Here is a 20,015-nt window from a genome sequence, read left to right as displayed (position 1 = left end):
CAAACTTCGAAATATTTCGTTTTTACATTGTATAAGCAATAACTTAGTGAGCTTTTAAAGATAAATTTGTTTTGTTTATTCAGAGTTCATTTTGTGATACAGCTCATGAATCTTTTCAAGTTCATCTTTTATTTGTATTAACTATATCAATTAATTATTTAGGTTATCTATTAACAATATAAATGAACACGTACGCAATTATATGATGTTCCTTCATTCTTCACGTAAAAAAGCAATTCGAGAAATTCTTTAACCACTTTCGATAAAATCGACATTAAAAGTTGGCCACCTGTAATTTTAATTAAGGCGAAACAATAAACATGGGCCAGGTGCTAGCGGGAACTTAGTTTGGCTGGCTTATACTTTTTGTTTAGATAAAACAGCGCTTACATCCACATTGTAATGAGCACGAATCATATCTAATGTCGGTTGGAGAGTATTAGAGTGTTTTTTCCAGTAGTCACATGATACGGTGGTAACTGGACACGTCACCACAAGACGACGTGTACTCTTGTGGTGGGGAGGTCCCCCGTGACCGGACAGGACTGAAGCGCCACCTACCGTGACCTGGTGGCTGAAAAACACGCAGTATAGCATGTGTAACCGTTCACACTGACTGACCCTAAGTATATAAATGGCTGCCGGTCAGGAGGGAAGCGTTCGTGAGGAAAGCACATACATTGCATACTCGAATGAAAAACAACAATATATACTTTGGTACTCAGACATACGTACATCCAATTTTAATCAGATCGCCCCTAAGTATAGTATCTGATGCGATGTCTCGTCTACAGAACCATCGTTCACGCCATCGACTGTCTACTGATAAACAAAATCTACCCTGCTCACGTTTTCCTGCCCGCGGGTAGGTGTCAGAGCGCACAGACCAGGTTATATACATATACACATTGACATAATGCCAGAATCTAATGGCACTAAAACATTAGTTTAACCATCTGTATTCATCATAGCAACAGTAATATACAGCCAAACCTGACTTTACCGACAGATCTGACAGAGTTTTAGTAAACTACCGAGAGATCTGACAGAGTTTTAGTAAACCACCGAGAGATCTGAAAGAGTTTTGGTAAACCTGATGGAAATTCTGAGACAAAAATGATAGGATAGGTTACTCTGACTAGGCTGACACTGTAGGGACAGACTCAACGAGACGAATTTGACATTTTGTCGACGAAATAAAAAAAGTCCGCTAGACACATTAACATTTATAATAGCCCGAAATGTCAAGTTTACTATTTTTTATCAATTAAAATGAACAAATCTAACAAATACCATTGAAATAGTTGACATGCAGTTCCGAAATGCTGTGATTCTAAATTTATAAAAGACCGCCAAAATGTTATGAGACGATACAAGAGATGATAATCCATGACCTTGTACACCCAATGCCATCCAATGATTGCTTATATCTGATGCCTTTTTAACAGATTAAAATTCTGATACATATTGAAGGTCACATGCCATAACTCTCATTAAATTCTGTACATTTCTACTGCCATAGGATAAATCCTGCAGAGCTATAAAATAAATTGGATATGCTAGGTTTTTTCATCTGGGTAGGACACAAATGTTGATATTGGTAATGAAAGAGACTGAACGTATGGCCATGTAGTCTCAAACCAACAAGTATAAGATACACACATTCCTTAGGAATTCCAATGTCGCGTAACGTCAGCTTCATCAAAAGTGATGCATTCCTGGGGATATTTGATGAATTCCATTTTGCAATGTTACTTGTCGGTGAATAAAAAATACAAAAAGCCCAAGGACAAGAAATGAGAGTGGATAGGTCTGATAATGACATCGAAGGCTATAGCAACTATTTAAAGGACAGGACAAGAAATGAGAGTGGATAGGTCTGATAATGACATCGAAGGCTATAGCAACTATTTAAAGGACAGTGTAAGAAATGATCGAAGGCTATAGCAACTATTTAAAGGACAGGACAAGAAATGAAGTGGATAGGTCTGATAATGACATCGAAGGCTATAGCAACTATTTAAAGGACAGGACAAGAAATGAGAGTGGATAGGTCTGATAATGACATCGAAGGCTATAGCAACTATTTAAAGGACAGGACAAGAAATGAGAGTGGATAGGTCTGATAATGATGAGACATGAAGGCTATAGCAACTATTTAAAGGACAGGACAAGAAATGAGAGTGGATAGGTCTTGATATATGACATCGAAGGCTATAGCAACTATTTAAAGGACAGGACAAGAAATGAGAGTGGATAGGTCTGATAATGATGAGACATCGAAGGCTATAGAACTATTTAAAGGACAGGACAAGAAATGAGAGTGGATAGGTCTGATAATTGAAATCGAGGCTATAGAACTATTAAGACAGGACAAGAATGAGAGTGGATAGGTCTGATAATGAACATCGAAGGCTAGAACAACTAGGAACTGTGTATAATTACAGATGATAATAAAATAATTACTGTCGACAATAAACTGTCAACATCAGCAGCAATTAAACATCAATACATCTGGCGGGACGGCAGCACTGGGAGACTGGCTGGAGCACCGTACGACTGGCGGAGAGGGAAAGGGTTAGAGGGAATGGTGAAACGTTATTGCAGTTTTCAGGAGAAAAAGATAAAAGAAATAAGAATAATAACTTAGAAACTTCAGCAAAACAATCAATAAAAGTGATGAAAGATGTATGAGGCAAAATACTAAAAGGAAAACATTCCAACAACAAACTTATAAACCTAAATGATGATGATTCAATAAAGTGACAAGACAAATGAAATAAACCAAATAGTATTTAATCACTATTAAAACGACTAAATGAAAGATTAAAAAAAACGATATACTGCATTATCACCAAAAATAGTAGTTAGATGAAGATAACAAAGCACGAATTCATCAATATATCGGCCAGAAAATATATAAAATTATAATAAGCAAAGTTTCCTTTTCAAATTTACAGTAAATTACTTACAACTGGTTTCAGGGTAATTGTTCATACAATTTTGTAGTTTACTTCCATAAAGCAACACCTTCTTGATAAAACTTCTTCTACATATTTTTTTTTATATATCTTTTGTTTGTTTGGACAATATGCTATAAATAAAGCATATTCGTTAAGACATCCAATGACTTAAACCTTGCAGTGCGAAACGGAAATGAAGCAAATTACCAAGGCCTCAGAAAAGCATAAATATGTAGGACAAAACATCCATAAGATTTAGTCTTATCAAGTTAGGTTAATGTGACGAATGTATTGGATAACAGAAAGTCCTTGTTATCTCCTACATATTACATTTAAAGCGTGTCAAGGCTCCACTGAGGTTTAATCGTCACTTTTCTTAACCACTGATTCAGATTTTAATTTCACTTGCAAATTGTATGTGTTTCATGATAAGGTTGATAAAACAGAAAGTAGATGTAGGCCTTCCTGTATGGTGAACTTCCAGATCACTGTGTGATAAAACAGAAAGTAGATGTAGGTCTTCCTGTATGGTGAACTTCCAGATCACTATAATTCGTCTAAACATTAAATTTACAACGCTCAAGTATCAAATGCAAAATCCGCTGCACAATCAACAAACCCTGCACATTGAAAATTTAGCGATAAAGAAAATGGGACAATATAATTTAAAGGTTACGTAAATGACTCGTGCAAAGATACTACTGTATAGAACAACTACTAAGGGGCTGGTAGCGGTCTCACTTCCGGCGGGGGAGGATGCATTACAAAATAGACTGGAAGTTTTAGCACGTTCGTCGGTTTGAATAATGACTTCTATAATTGGATAAAGTTAGCTCTTTATTCACTGTATCGTACAGTGGACACAGTCAATTTGAAAAGTGACGTTACTTATTAACGATGACGTCATGATGAAAGGATATATTGGTACAATGGATATTGTCTAGCATTACCTACAACCCGACACCGGTCACGGTGCATATCAGAAAGGGAGTGTATTTCTGTAAATTAGATAATAAAGTATTTATCGAGCTCCAAGTGTAACAGAGATGGTTTGGAATGTAAACACAAAGCAAGCAATTAATAGAACGTAGCAACCTGCATGATATGGATGAATTTCGAAACATTTCTTAAGTTGTGAAAACAATTATTTAAAAATATTGACGGTATAAGAAAAACCTAGATTCCATGATAATACTACAGAATGACCGATGTAAATTCTGAGAATAGCAAGCTCCTTATAATGTAGGAAATATCTCTTACATATTTCAAATATCTGCTGACTTTAAATACATACATTCACATACACCATTATCTGTTATTCATACATATATATTGGAATACTAATTGCCCTATCGGAACCAGAATCGACATAAACTTTAGGTGACACACAATTTGTACCCCCATGTGAGAAAATAGAGCAATTTTCACGGTGACTTATACATATAGGTAATACCTGACTTTGTGTACGAGCAGTCCCCTTGGCCAGTAATTAATGTTTAATTTTAATCACACTCGTTTATCTCCCACAGATAAATGATATATTATACAATATCTGTGTATCAGTAGATAAACTGTGATTTGTGGTTCTCGGGGTAGAGGAGTGAACCGAAAAATAGCACGTGTGCAATGGCTTGTTTCCGCGTATCGTGTATATACGTGTATTACTCAGCTCATTTTGGAAATGAAATGTGCACAATCATTGGACTAGCGGGTATTGACAGAGCCGTAATCAAGAAACAACAGTCACGCGTGGTCGACAAGACTTTTGTACCCTTGGGCTCATCAGTGGCACCCACCTAGTGTGGCGTTAACTCATTCAATAATCAGCTGTGTGGAAATGGTCAGGGATTAGCGTTAATCCAAACAGGTCAAAGTTACGTGATATATTGTCAGCTTGGTCAGAACTGACCACTGGTAGTGGCGGTCAAGGTTTTATTGAGTTTTATTGAATATTGAGAACATATTTCGACAAGGTGTTGGGGGCATCTGATAAGTCAGGTGGCGGCGATAGTCTAAAAGTTGTAAATATCACCACAAGAAATCCCAAATTAATTTGTTCAACTTACCAAATTCACTTGAACTATATTTTTATATTTTGTAGTGATGTTGCTATTTTATTGAAAAAGTGTGATAAACTTTAATAACTTAACCAGAGACTCAAAACATTAATCAAGGTTAGAAGCATTTACAGAATAAAAAAAAACAGATTCTATGTTATAACTAGTATACGCAATGTACAATAATCGCCAAGTAGCGAAAAAGAGAGATAGTATTAAATTAGAAGATAATTTGAAATTTCATGTGTAGATACATGTGAGAAAAATTCAAAGGAAAAAACATTATCGGTGTAATATATAACGTTATGTGGTAATTATTTTACAAAAACATAACAAGACAGTATACAAATGTATAAAAAATTCAATATCCGTTAAACAAAATATTCAATATAATTGAAAAGCAATATAGTATATATGTTTTGAAATATCATTGTAATGTTTCAAGAGAAATATAATGTAACCACTTCTGATAAATTTTCATGATATTATGATGCGTTGTAGTTTAAATGAATTATATATAATAGCTGTACATTAACGATAAACGAACGAACTAAACATTTGTATTACTGCCTGCCTGACAATACCATCAACGGTGACACACCGAATTGGTTTGTTGGTCAGAATTATGTAATTCATCTTACAGTATGATGTTTAAATGTAGCCCTAGCACACGTCACCTGTACACACCGATAGCCCATTTGTTTTACACTAAATAGTGTTGTTATCGAACATTTCTGGGGATATCAACATGTCACAAAACTGTTTTTTGACGTGATCGAGACGAACCTGTACTCTACTTGATCGCTGTGTGTTATGAGTTGTGGATGTGAATAGGTACGTGGTTATCAATCTAGACGTCACTTTTCTGTTTTATTTCCAATCTGGTCGTCTTTCAATAGCTTTAAACAATCACACGGCTAGTCTATATACATCGTACAATACACTGGCGCATGTTACATGAGCCCCTATAGTGCAGCCTTAAAATAATCGACTTGCATAGTTTACAGGAGACATTTCCGTGCCCTTTCCAACAATAACTATATAGACTATAGCTGCAGATGGATTTTCAGGTCTAGGAGAACATGCATAAAATATTTAATTGACGATATGAAAAAAAAACTGTTTGTTACTAAGCAATGAAATTAAGTGAGGCCTAAAAGAAAACAATGTTAGAGACATCATAGTAACATGAAGACGTATACATAACTCCCAAGTGAACCTAAAGGTAGGTAGACAACAATGATGATGCATCGGTTTTTAATTCATATCATACAAATGATTGAAATGAAATCAAGGCAGTGTGATGTGTCGTCATGAGCTCGGGTTTCCGTGCGAGAGAGTAAGGTAACAATAGTCTAAACCATCCTCTCCCCGCGGGGTTTCTGTGTAAATGTAGGCTAAACTGATCAAATTCCACGGGGTTAGGGTCTCGGGACGCTCTCATCAAACCACATATCGAGTTTCGAATAATATGTATATGAAGCGATGTAGTACATAGGAGAATTTATTAACGCATCATAGGAGAAGCTGAACTCGACCAAGCGCTACCAACGTCCAAATGAAGTGGTGTACCCGACCAGGACTTCCACACAGTTTAACAGATAGGATAATATCAGATCTGAACTTGTACTGAAAAATTAAAAAACATCGCCACCGAATCATATTCACCCTTGTTTTATAATAACAAAAAATGAGCAATCAGAGATTCAATGTACCCATGCACACTCTGTACACCACATTAATGATCATCCTCACAAAGACATATGTCAAAGAATCATTTTATAGATACAGAACTCATTTTGATGCAATAAATAAAAAAAGATATCGATTTCTGTAAAGGACATATATTTAATAAATTAGTGAAAGCTTTTAAACGTAGTGCCATAAATAAATGCAATAAATGCAAACCAAAATGATTTTAAATTTCAATTTTAATTTCATTATTTTGTTAAAGATATTTTTCAACATTCAGTGAGAAAATTGTCGCCTTCACTTTCTCTTTCATACTTCAGATTTTACAATGTAAATCCTATGTATATCGATACTTACAGCATCAGTGGTATATTGTAGGACGAAGAAACAGATGTATAATGAATTGAAATGTTAAGTACAATAAGTGACAATGATAAATCCATGAACAAATCCCAAGTAAACACCGAGGAAGCATTGCTACATTGTCTGCTTGTGAAGTCATATGCCACCTCCGTAACCAATATACAGATGGTAAATATAGTATGGATGTCAGACAAATATCGACCAAATTCTCTAGCTTATCGGAAATCTTGTCGTCAGTGTATGTAATTACAATTTCCAAATTATAACCAATTGTGTAGATTTTAGAAAAGGTATGAAGCAAGAGGCAATATCAAATCGGCATTGGTATATAATGGAAATATTACTTTCTCATTTTTTGAAAACGCCAATCATGTATAAGTGGACACACTCATAAAAGAATGCCTAGAATTGAAAGATAAAGACTGGAGTACGAATCAGACTTGGCGTAATGGTATCGTGGATGGTATTGTCGTGTGCGATGTCTTGACTGAAAGACCAACTTATCTATAGCTCTACATAAGTCATGTTCCAGATAAAAATAGGTGATGGAGCTTAAAACAGGTGATTTAGAGTAAAGTAAATTCAAACGCCACACATACGCACATTCACAACTCACACACTATACAGAATTCGTTCAGCACTTGCAAACGTACTTCAATTCTTAAAATATCGCGCAGTGCATATGCTGCCATCAGAAATAAACATTGAAAATGTTAGATGTCTGCATGAAAGGGGTGCCTTGGAAAAATCTCAAACACGACTTGTCCTAAATAAAACTACATTCACAAAGAGAAGACAACATGGGAGTAGTAATACGAGAAACAGATCACAGATACTGTCATATGATGTTTGACCCCCCTACTCGGATGGACCAAAGGTCAACAGCCTGGCCCCCAACATACATATCATCCACCCGCCACTGTTCTACTCATACAGTAATAAACATACGTACCTTTCTATCTCGTTTTTAAATAAATAGGCGGTGACTTCGTGGTCCTCTGGTATCACCTTGGTATCATAAAAAACGTCGGGTATGGGCCACTCAGAGGCTACGCCCCTTCGCACGTGCAGTAGGATCACAATGAGCAGAATGAGTTCGGTGAGTAGTCCGGTACAGCAGCCATTTGAGGGGTCGAACGGTCGTACCATGGTGAACCTGAAACATGGGGACTGTGGTAAGGTATGCGTGCCTGTCAGCGTTCTACAAGATGTATCACCTTATCATTTAAGAGATAGAACCTTATTAAAAGTCCCCGGGATGTAAAGTCGACGGATTATCACTAATTGGGTTTATAGGCCTTCCAGGTTGGTGTAGGGTGACTCGGGATACCAACTTTAAATATCCTCTTTACTTTATCATATTGGCCAGTGTGAGTGTAAGTAATTGCATATAGTTAAATAAGATACACGAGAGACGATTTTTCGTGCAGCAAAAGTTTACATATCTGTGCCAGCAAGGCTTTCAGTGTTTATTTCTTACCAGTGCCGGTGTACGGGGGAAACAGTTGTGTATATAATCCACACCAAGCCCCGTACCTTTCTGTCTCGTACCAGCCTCCTCACCAACTTCCAATTTTAACATTGAAAATTGGAACTCAATCATCGGCACCACAAATTTAGAATATATTTATAAACATTGAAATCACGATTGGTTGAAATGCATTGGTTGGTTTTAGTGAACTTGTCTAGAATGTAAGGGAGGTTGCGTATATAGTGATCGGTAAGAATTGATCTTTGAGTAGAGGACCAGCCGGTCTGTATCTCGAATTGCTACACTATATATTAACGTGTTCATGCACGTGTGTGGTCACCATACGCGTGTATTGATGGCCCGACAGTAGGCCTCATATTCTGGCTCTCGGCATCTTTCCATATTTCAACAAGGAAATGCACCTGGATGTTGTAGAATGAAGAATCGATTCCCCCGTGGTAAAGCGGAAACATACATAATCACCATTACAATTATTATAATTCACATTTGATTCAGTGCTTGATCTCTCTTATTGGAAGTAATGATTAGTAGAAATCCAAGAACGCCACTTCTAGAATTGTCGACGATGCAAATGTTTAAAGTATTGTATAAAGAAATGCCTTTCTACTAAAAATAGCGCAGCTTATTAAAATTTTCCATTTCGTTTATACGATTCTTTACGAATTGTTATGGCTCAAAGTCAAAGAATATGGAAATAAAACTAATACGGTAAGCCATTAACCTGGGTGTACATACGTAACTGTGATGGCGGAAGGGGGAGGGAGTTATCGCTGGTCCTGACTGTTCCACTGACGAAAGACGTACTACCTAATGGGGCGAGGATTCCCTCCCTCTTATCACACATCTAAAAACAAGACAGGTGATAGCACCGGTAGACGATAAGTAGAAATTGTTCTTAAGCTTTCATTAAGATGGCAAGGAAATACAGAAATAAAAAAGCTGATAAAAAGCTATAGACATCTGAGGCTAGACTTGTAGACAGGTTTCGTCTGTATGGAATCGTGCCACAAGTCCCTAATGTCGACCTTGTTCTAGGATTATACGGCCCTGGTGTTGGGCTAATACACTATTATTTTCCCCCGTAAGACTCCTAAACGACCTAGCTATGATATGAGTTTGGTTTTCATTATAGGCCATCCACAAAGACTGTGCTAATGGGTACAGCTTGTAGCTCAGTCAACACTTCCGCCAAACTGACTTCACTTTCATAGCGATGTTAAGGAACTTTCCTAAAATATTTATTTTCCTGTATCATTTGAAAAAAATATGAATACAAAAACGAAAAAACGAGTTATGAGTTTTATAAGGGTTACTCTTTATAATAATGTTACGTAGATAACGTCTGATGTAAGTATTCCAGCGTTCATCGTCTTTAAATTACAACAATTTCGCCCTTATGTCAGACAGTCTACAGGTAAAGAGATGAGGGCGTGTCATCACTTTAGTGAAATCAAGCTGTTCTACATACCTATGATAAAATGGCAGTGCGTGTTACCTCTGCCTGTATACCTAACCCCATCAACTAGAATGCTCTTCTTAACGCTAATTTCTATGACTTTTTCAATTGCTCTGTCTAATGCATCATCAACGTTAATTTTACTGCAGTCTCTTCGACTGGAAAACTAATCTTTCCGATATGCAATGTAAAGGGGTTAGGGAAGACTTGGAGGAATTTTATGGGAAATTAGAGGAATATAGAAAACTACAGTGGTAATCACTGACAATCACAGTTCTGAATGAGTAAACTACATTAGAACCCCTAGATGTTCATGAGAGTACACTATGTGTCCCGGTAGTGTTTTATAAAACACGAAAGGACATAAACAGACAACAAAGTCAGGATAAAAGAAAATGAAATGCGACATTAGACCAACAACCAATACAGATACATCAGTATCCTAAAGAATTAAACAGTGCCATTATGATAGAATGGATCTCCGTTAGAAGGGGCATGCATGGTTTCAGGAAACATAATATTACGGAAATTAGATAGTTAATTATGTAGTTGCCTAAAAACTAATGGTAGTGGATAATATATCCATGGTATGTAAATCCTATAGTAAAAGGTGGAGAGGATGATTGAGAAACACAGTCAAATTAGGAGAAACACAGTCAAATTAGGAGAAACACAGTCAAATTAGGAGAAACACAGTCAAATTAGGAGAAACGCGTTAGGATGATTAATACAACCCAAACCACTAAGATAACATAACAGAGAAGTGTCAATGTTAGGAATACGTGGAAATTCAGTGACATCCAGCAAATTGGTCTAGTTCAAAATAACAATTCAGTAATATTAATTAAACCAAGTATGTATCTGTTATAATTAAAAAAATGAAATTTAGTGCCAATTCAATGATATGAACTACGAAAGCAAACTTCAAAACTCCATCTTTACAACAAAATAGTTCAGAGGAATATTTTTTTGTTAGCATACAAAAAGTATAGAATCACTATTTTATAGACATATGAAGGCAATGTTAAGGTCATTGACGTCCAATCTCCAATAACGCAACGACATACATCACTGTGATGCATATGGAGGGAAGTGTCACATACAGATAGAACAAGTCGGGAAAGAATAATTAAACCATATCAAACAACTGACTGTAACTAACATTTCTATATTATATACTCTTGTCGTATGCATAGGTGTCAAGGAGAATACATATAAGTTAGAAAACTTGTGTCAAATAGCTTTCTACAGAAAAGTAATAACAAAATAAAATTATACCAAAGAGGTCATAAAAAGAAGTACATTGATGATTAAAACAAATCGTCGGCACCCTCATAAAAGTGACACTTTCTACATAGAATATAGACATTCTATTTGAGTCGGTATTTCGGTCCACTCCACAGTGGAGTTTTTGTCTAGTGAGGACATATGGTTTACTCGGCTTCACTTTTCGTCACTTGATAAGAAACCAATGCTCTTACAAGCACTGTGTATACTAGTCGTCGTGTTGACCCTAGAAATTTTATGTGATTTTTCATTTTTTGATGTCATATGGTTTAAATTTTATAAAACATTTAAGGACCGTGTATATGCTAACGTGTTTTTCTTCTGTTCATGATATACGGAGATAAGCATTTTTATAAGGTATGCGTGCTTTCCCTTACAGACAGATCAACGGCTGCTCAGAACTCAGTAAACCAAATGGCAGCGCGTTCTCTTCCCACCATCCATCTTCTTAACACTCGCCAGGTGTTTACTACTGTTATCTCACTTTACTTAACAAATAAATTTTATTAAAATCATATCAAGTTTCAATTCTATTTTTGTTTTCATTTATTCATTATTTTTTATTATTGTCAGCATAAAAACGTATTAACATTTTTCAAATACACTACGTGCTTTATCCAATAATTCAATATTGTCATTGAATATAAGATTAAATTTCTAAAATTAGAAACTGTTAATCTATATCGAGTGTTTTTATAAACTTGATACATATATAGAAGTAAAAATGCCTTTATTATGATCTAAAATAAAAATAAACAATGTGTTCGCTATTCATTATAATTATATCATGATATGGTATAAATAATATAAACTAAATTAATAATCTGTTTTAATCAATGAATTATGTTTTTTTTTTTTTGATAAATTCTCTATAAAATTAACTTAACTCTAAGCATTAACCTTAATGATAAATAAATGGTGAACATTGATCTAAACAATATTTCGTAATTATTGAGGCTGTTTACATCACCAGAAATAATGTTACCTGCTATAATCATGAATTGCATTGGACAGGGACCTCAATACCATCTATATGGTTAACATATCCCGGGGCTGTCTCCTTCAACACAGCACAACACAATTCCTCCTCGATAGAATCGCGTCTACAACACGGTAACAATGCAAAAACACACATCTTCCTTAGACACATAGACATCCTCTATTCCCAAGGATCACAAGCGTCGTCCAGGAAAACACCAAGTACACATGTCTTCACCACTTTTGAGTGTAATTACCACTTTACGTGTATCCAAAGGGTTGCCACTTGGCGTGGTTAGATGTTTCCGACCACCTTTTCTACCAATCACCAGTAACATCACAGTTGTAACATTGGACAGCAGGAGTGAAATCTAAGTATCGGTGTCATACCGCTTTGAAATTCAAAGTGCTTACAACTGAGGATGCACAATGGTTTTACCACTGTTTGACGTATACGGGGTTTAAACTCCAATAAAACTGCGGAGATAGCGGCACGACCGCTAACCTGTAGATACCCCGCTAATAAATGACCAACTACTCTCTATTAAAATAACACAAAAGAGAGAGATATCGCCATCTACGCACGTGCTGCAGAGGCAGACGAATCGATCCAAGAGTACTGGTCTGTCTGCGGACAGGTGAGCGCCCAAACACCACCTATATCACGGTCCTATTGATTAGCTACTACTGTACAAACACAAGACACTTTAACTAGCCGCTCTATTAATACACACTTTCTTTGTAGTAACTGCTCCTTAATGTAAATTTCCACGCAAAGTCGCTTCACTGTGTAACATTGGTCAAGTGTGAAGTCGCTTACGGGGTGCGTGTGTCTTATCGTAGTATTACAGAGATTCAGCCAACCAGACGTGGAGGCGCAGAATGAAGCTGACCCATATAGTAAAACAGCAACTGTGTGTGAGTAGTGGCCTTTTTGCCGTCTGTGATACTCCGATAGAGAGTATTGAAGCTTCCCGAGACTGTAACAGGACAACTACACGTAATCGTGTTAACTCGTCATACATACCTTAATTTATATGTAATTACACTGCTGCAGAAAGCCAATAGCCCCCATGTTGGTATAATAAAGGGCTCAACGCCGTTCTCGCGAAAGTACCTTTAACGTCAGTCTGTGTTTTGGCAACGGCATTTGGTTATATTCCAATAACTAATTTCATCCAATGGTATCAAAATCAGGAGTTAATGGGGGAATTTAAAGCGATATATTATGTTCCATTTTGATAAATTGCGTACAAAATATTCAAACAATTTCTGGTTATTAATGCCGATAGGCTAGACGGTGCACACCAAAGGGGCGTGTTTAGGGATGGCCTAAGACTGTTGTGTCATATGGAATCTGCCTTTAGAATCTGTAGGTTTGTGTTGTAAATGCTGACGTGCACTTCAGTGATTGACATGTGCTAGCCGGAGATCAATGCTCTGATACCCCGCCATAGACACCTTCCATACCCGCCACATACCAGTCATAGATAAGACCAGTACGCCATTGTCTTATATATTTAATTATATTGCAGTGTTAAATTCAAGGACTATAAAGCTATGCCAGGTATGTAGTGACAATACAGAAGTACTCTAACCCTGACTAAACAATGTATACAAAACACAGATACACGTGTGTTTGTTTTCTTACTCACATATTGGTATCTTGGACAACCTAATTAGAAAAACACCAATGGCATATTCCTGTTCATTTGCTTTCTTCCTGTCTGTTGGCCCAGTACAGATTTAATCTATCGTTACAATATTGAACTGTATTGTAAGTAAGCAGTTTTACTGAGTGACTCGACATGGAGTATCTGTTGACAAGAACAATATTAGTTTAATGGTACACGGTATACTACCACGCCGTGACCAGAGGTGGGCGGACACGTGTTCGATTCCCATACATACCGACTTGTTGTCACGAACTTCCTAATTCTATTGTTATAAATAGACGTGGGTAATACTTTTTAAAAGTGAGTAGTAACATTCCGTACTTCCAATCATTTGTCTTTCCATTTTTTCGAATTCTATCAAAAAAGTACAGATCGAAGTGTGTACCTAGTTGCTACTCTACTTGTCGTTTCCCTCCTACACTACTTTGATGAATGTGATGAAAATAATAAAATTGAAACTAACCTCCAGCAAATAAACTGTTTGTATTTATTTAATTTGGATATTCATTGTAAACGTTTGATAAATTACGAACATCACACGCACATTCTTGTAACTTAAACTTTACTTTCTGATACTCTGTCACCAGCCCAGATTTGTACTTGGTACACTAATGTCCAATTATGTTTTGGTTTGTTTATAGGGGATATGTAGCTGGTGCCAAGACTATCAAACAGGTTATCCAAGCTATCTATCTTGTCTATCTACACTAGAACATTACGCAAAATGTGAAGCGGTGCATTCAAATACGCCAATTGAAACATTGTCTGGCAATCTACATTATAAAGAACAATATTGATAAAAAATGTCCACACTGACTTAGCATATAACTTCAAATAATATCATAAAACAACAGCGCTACAATTCATGTTTATCATGACATACAGGAATGCTATAAGAAATGCCGTTAGAAATGACATTTGACGTATTATTCAATTTCCTTCCTCACAAATATGTGTACAACTAGAAAAAGTAAATCCTATTGCAGTGTAAATTGATATACTCGGCAGTGGTAGATATATCAATTAAATAGAAATATATATATGTCGTTGCGACTGGTCCCGGTTGAATTAAGTATTGTTGAACAAGATTATTTTTCAAATTAACGAGGTAACTATAAGTTTCGAGCCGTGAACATAGCGTAATGAACTGACTCTGTGACATCATAGCAAAGTAAGGGTTCCCTAACATCCGCTGTTTTGAAACTGTATCAAGTATGGCTGGTCATATACTGATCTTATCATGATTAGAGTTTCATTAAAATGTGAAACAACAACAAGAGCGCAGAAAACAAATACACCAGTTTGGAATGTATAGCTAGTGCCAAATGAAATCTAGTGAAAAGGAAGTATTTCGTTAAAAGTTTATTTGAGACGTGTGAAAACTGTTGAGAATGTGATATAACCTTATCCATCTAATTAAGGTTTGTAGTGTATCACTCCTCTTAAATAAACTACTGCTTGTGAAGTAAAGGAATCGAATCTGAATACTTGATGATTAGATTATGGATTGACAATTAAACAGTCTCTAAGTATAGCAATAACATATCGAAATAAAGAATGAACATGTAACTGACCAATTGGACCACTTCAAAAACAATAAAATATCGAGGATGGAAATTGATGAAACATGTTAAAGTAGCGACGGAATATTTTGGTTAATTCTACCGAGATAATTAGTGTTCCTGTAACTGTTATTATGTTTGATAAATAACATGCGAATTTGGAATCTATCTGTTACGTCATACATACAAATATTTTGCAAGCATCTTTTTCAAGTGCCAAAATAATTTAACGTTTGAAAAGAAAAAAAATCAAAAACTAGTATTTAGCTTTCACGTTCTCTTTTCTTAATTGCTATTATTTTGATAAAACCGTATGAAATGGCCGCCACCTTGTCTGGTATTGTTTAGGAATTAAGAACAATAGGATGAGTAACACTCTGAGTGATTGACCGCCACGTAACCAAAGAATATGTAAAATAGACGTAAATCATGCAAACCATTAAATTAAACCATTGGCCGAACTCCAAAACGATCTTAGAGGCAGCTATCGACAGGAAGCGCTCTTTATGCTTTTTGAGATATTTTATTTAACATGCTTCCAACTAAAACATCAGAAGACGAAATTCACACCTATCTATGTTAAAGGGCAGCATGTCGGCTACAATAGCACACCTCTTAATTTCACCCGTATCTCGTTAATGTCATCATCAACCGTCAATAAATACGTCGCTCACCCCAACATCATAAACTCGTGTAGAATTTAACATAACGATATAGTTCTCTTAGAGATATATTTACAAATGTTACACAAACGTTTATGTATATATCACATTCTAAAAGAAATGTCAATTTTTATAAATACTGTATTACATATATTGATAATAATGAGATTAAAACGGTGTAAAGCTAGTATATTAATAATCCGAAATAAAAGGCCAAAATAAATTCAAAGTAAAATCAAAATCATTTCTATGGAATATATATTCAGCCACTATAGGGCCTTCTTCAGTCCATATATTGATGCAACATCTCTGTTCAGTGATACGCCTTATACAGGCATAGCCTGTTGTATAAGCCATAACTATTTTATGTATAACTGAATGTGATCGTAATATGATTACTGATAATAAATATTCAACCTCTCCTTTCTTGAAGTACATATACTGTACTATGATACCAATTTTTCATATTGTATGTAACTGTTACACTAAGTAGAAAAAGCTATTGAAAATAGATATAAATTGTACCTGTGAATTCTCCATCTATATAAATACCTCAAGTGTAATATATACCTAGTCTACTCTCCGGCTTATGTAATACTATTCTCCACACATAAATCTTTGTAATGTGTCTATCCCTGTTCCAAAGACTTTTATATAAATATATTATTAGAAATTTATTTCACACCATACCCCACTGTTATCTTGATATGCTACCTCTCCACCAACGTTTAAGCACTTTTACACAGATATTATACTCAAGCACGACCTTTCACGTTTCACTAGATATAAAAATATATACATATAACAATTATTTTTTGTTATTTTGTCTTCATATTATATAATATTGGTATGATATGAACGAATTTATGTTATTTAACAGTTACGAACGCTAGCTTTTGACCATTTTTAACTGCAATCCCTACGGGAGTTAGATAGGAAGGGGATGTAATAAAGGAAATGTTCATAGCACCCTGACCAAATAGTCATTAAATTATGTATTGATTACTCTTTCGTAGCAGACTTATTCTTCTTGTTAATCGAACATGATTAAACTAACGTTATTTTCAAGGCATAGTGTCATTTGTTTAAAATGTTTACATTACAATACGTTGAATCACTTAATGGAAGCTGCTTCAAATGCTTCATTTATTTACGACGGGATTACTTTCGGGGACGTTTGAATACAAAGTATCATTTTAAATGTGATCCACTATGACGAATACTCAATGAAATAGTACTTACAAGTCAGCTTATGAATTCTACTGTTGTTGAGGCAGTATTTGTAGACCACTTGTCAGAACGTTATGATATTTTGTTGTTGTTGGTTTATGTTGTAATGTCCATAACATGATAAGGTTTTCAGTTATTTAACAAGCCATTTTCCCCTGTTACTAATACAAAGAATATCCATACGGAAATAGGATCAATGGTCCTATATTTCTTAATAAGAAATCTACATCATCTATACCTTAATTTCATCAAAATCAGATTAAATTATATAAAATGACACAACAAATAGTAAAAATAAATGAGTCTATGTGTGAAAAAAAATCATTTAAAAGTAAGCATTAGAAAGAAATATACGTCAAATTTACGGGGTTAGAGATCCTAGTGATGTATCGGGAACCTCTCGCCAGTTTTCTCTTCAATCCAAACAAGAACGTTATATATTAGTATTTTTCGCCGAGGTGCCACTAACCATGTCGACAGAACTTCTGACTGGAGATACAACATCTGCTGAATGTAACGGACAAATTTGTTTTACAGGTCCCACTTACTGATGTAGATTTTAGATCAGACCGACATTCATATTTAAACCTTGTTTTCTTTCTATAAATATGAGATGGAGAGAATGTAAAAACTGCTGCTTGTTCGGGGGAGAGATATCTACGGGCTGATGATATTTCCAACGCAGCTGATAAGCTGTCAACGTGCTGTACACATGTCTACCGGTAGGTCCACACATACACCCATTCACTGAGGAGAAATTTAAATTTAGAAAACAAATTCCCTTTTTTATTCATTTATATTTAGATTTGTTACTACAGAGCTCTTTGTGATATTACTTGTAGTGAGCCTGATGTTAGGATATGGCCATTACTCTAGCGATTAATAGCGATACTAACCAAGTTACGGGAGAACCATTTACAGCATTACGCGATAGGACGTAAAATAACTGGAGCAAAGTTAATACTACATAAAATAAAATGTAATGTATGATTATATCAAATACAAAATCATAATTCAAAAGTTTATAATTATTGTAATTAAAACAGTGAACGTCGTGTGTGGCAGGACGATCTGAACGTTTAAGTTTATTGAGCGATTTATTAACTTCTATTGATGAAATGATGTTAGAAGTTGTTCATAAATGTATATAAAAGTAATATTAATCAAGTCTTCGAATAACTGGTGTAAAGTCACGTGGGAATACGTTAGATAATTAACCAATCAGGTTCTGGGAGGCAAGGTGTGCGGTTTCGCTAGTCAAAAAAAGGCAATGTGTGCGGTACCCTATTCTAGGAGACAGATGCAAGGCAATAAATGTCCTCGCAGAGTTGATGTGTGCGGTGCCCTCTAGAAAGTGGGTGTACGGTAATACCAGTTTTAGTGTACAATATTAACTGTATTATATATCACTGGAATTAATTAATGCAGTATCGACAATCCATGTAGACATTGAGTGCCAAGAAAACAATGTGTGCGGCGTCGTAACGCCTAGAAGACAATGTGTGCTATATTACAAGTCCTAGAAGACAATATGTGTGGCGTCACAAGTCCTAGGAGACAATGTGTGCGGCATCACAAATCCTAGGAGACAATATGTGTGGCATCACAAGTCCTATGAGACAATATGTGCGGCATCACAAGTCCTATGATACAATGTGTGCGGCATCACAAGTCCTAGGAGACAATGTGTGCGCCATCACAAGTCCTAGGAGACAATGTGTGCGGCATTACAAGTCCTATCATCAAAACCTCAGAAGACAATGTGTGTGGAATCAAGATACTCAGAAGACAATGTGTGCGGTATCACGATTCTCAGAAGACAATGTTTGTGTGCACTGCGGGAGGTAATCAGATGTAGTCTCTCAGCCCACCGGTGATACGAAATGATCTGAAGAGGTAGACAGACAGAGTCTATAGTGCACGCCTCGCGGTTAGAGGGATGTGTATTTGGAGAGGCTACTCACTATAACGTATACTTTTCATGTCATTTTCACCATTTAGTTGATTTATTATGCATAGACGGATCTATAACGGCTCTACGTACACTTTAAAGACCTCTGTGATATTGGAGACGGTCAAATTGTTCAGATAGATAATACTTTTAGAACTTAGAACAAGTGCAGTCGATCACTATGTCAGGTCAAGAAAACAATGCACAGGGCGATAGTCTGCTTCGCGGTGGGTAATTGATCTTAGGAAGCTACTGGGAATACAAAGTATCAGTTCCTAAACAATTCACGATCGGGTGTCTGTGAAACAACTAAACGTTTGTAATGATGTACATAAATGATAAAAATTACGTCAGTGTGTTTTCTTTACACATGAAAAGCTTCGAAAAACTATTAGAATTGTTCTATTTAAAGGCTCCATGGGGATTTCCGAAATAAAAAATACAAACAACTGATAATTGTTTTGAGGATATTGTGACTATCGTATTCAGTCCAATGCTATTCACTGATTGCATACCTGCGGGACAAACTGAAGTACGATTTATAGACAATGTATTATGTAGAACAGCTGTAGTATTTATCGAATACATACATATTGTTTTATATACCATATATATTAGAGATAACGGAAATATTATTTAAGATGTG

The 20,015-nt window shown here is 35.7% G+C and overlaps 2 protein-coding genes across 6 annotated transcripts in view; one reads left to right on the top strand and one right to left on the bottom strand.

The window, feature by feature from the left end:
* LOC138322617 (fatty acid synthase-like) overlaps positions 1-20,015 on the top strand; it is a 381,340-nt gene that overhangs the window by 180,242 nt on the left and 181,083 nt on the right. The gene's annotated exons all lie outside the window — the stretch shown is intronic.
* LOC138322614 (protein NDNF-like) overlaps positions 1-20,015 on the bottom strand; it is a 121,007-nt gene that overhangs the window by 8,651 nt on the left and 92,341 nt on the right. For 3 of the 5 annotated variants that reach the window (XM_069266592.1, XM_069266591.1, XM_069266593.1), the window contains one exon: positions 8,028-8,231. In XM_069266592.1, coding sequence (XP_069122693.1) covers positions 8,028-8,231 — 204 coding nt within the window. The other 2 variants (XM_069266594.1, XM_069266589.1) reach the window with 2 other exon arrangements.

The sequence above is a fragment of the Argopecten irradians genome, chromosome 5, assembly GCF_041381155.1.
Source record: "Argopecten irradians isolate NY chromosome 5, Ai_NY, whole genome shotgun sequence".
NCBI classification, from domain to species: Eukaryota; Metazoa; Mollusca; class Bivalvia; order Pectinida; family Pectinidae; genus Argopecten; species Argopecten irradians.
This window is presented reverse-complemented; position numbering and strand designations above follow the sequence as displayed.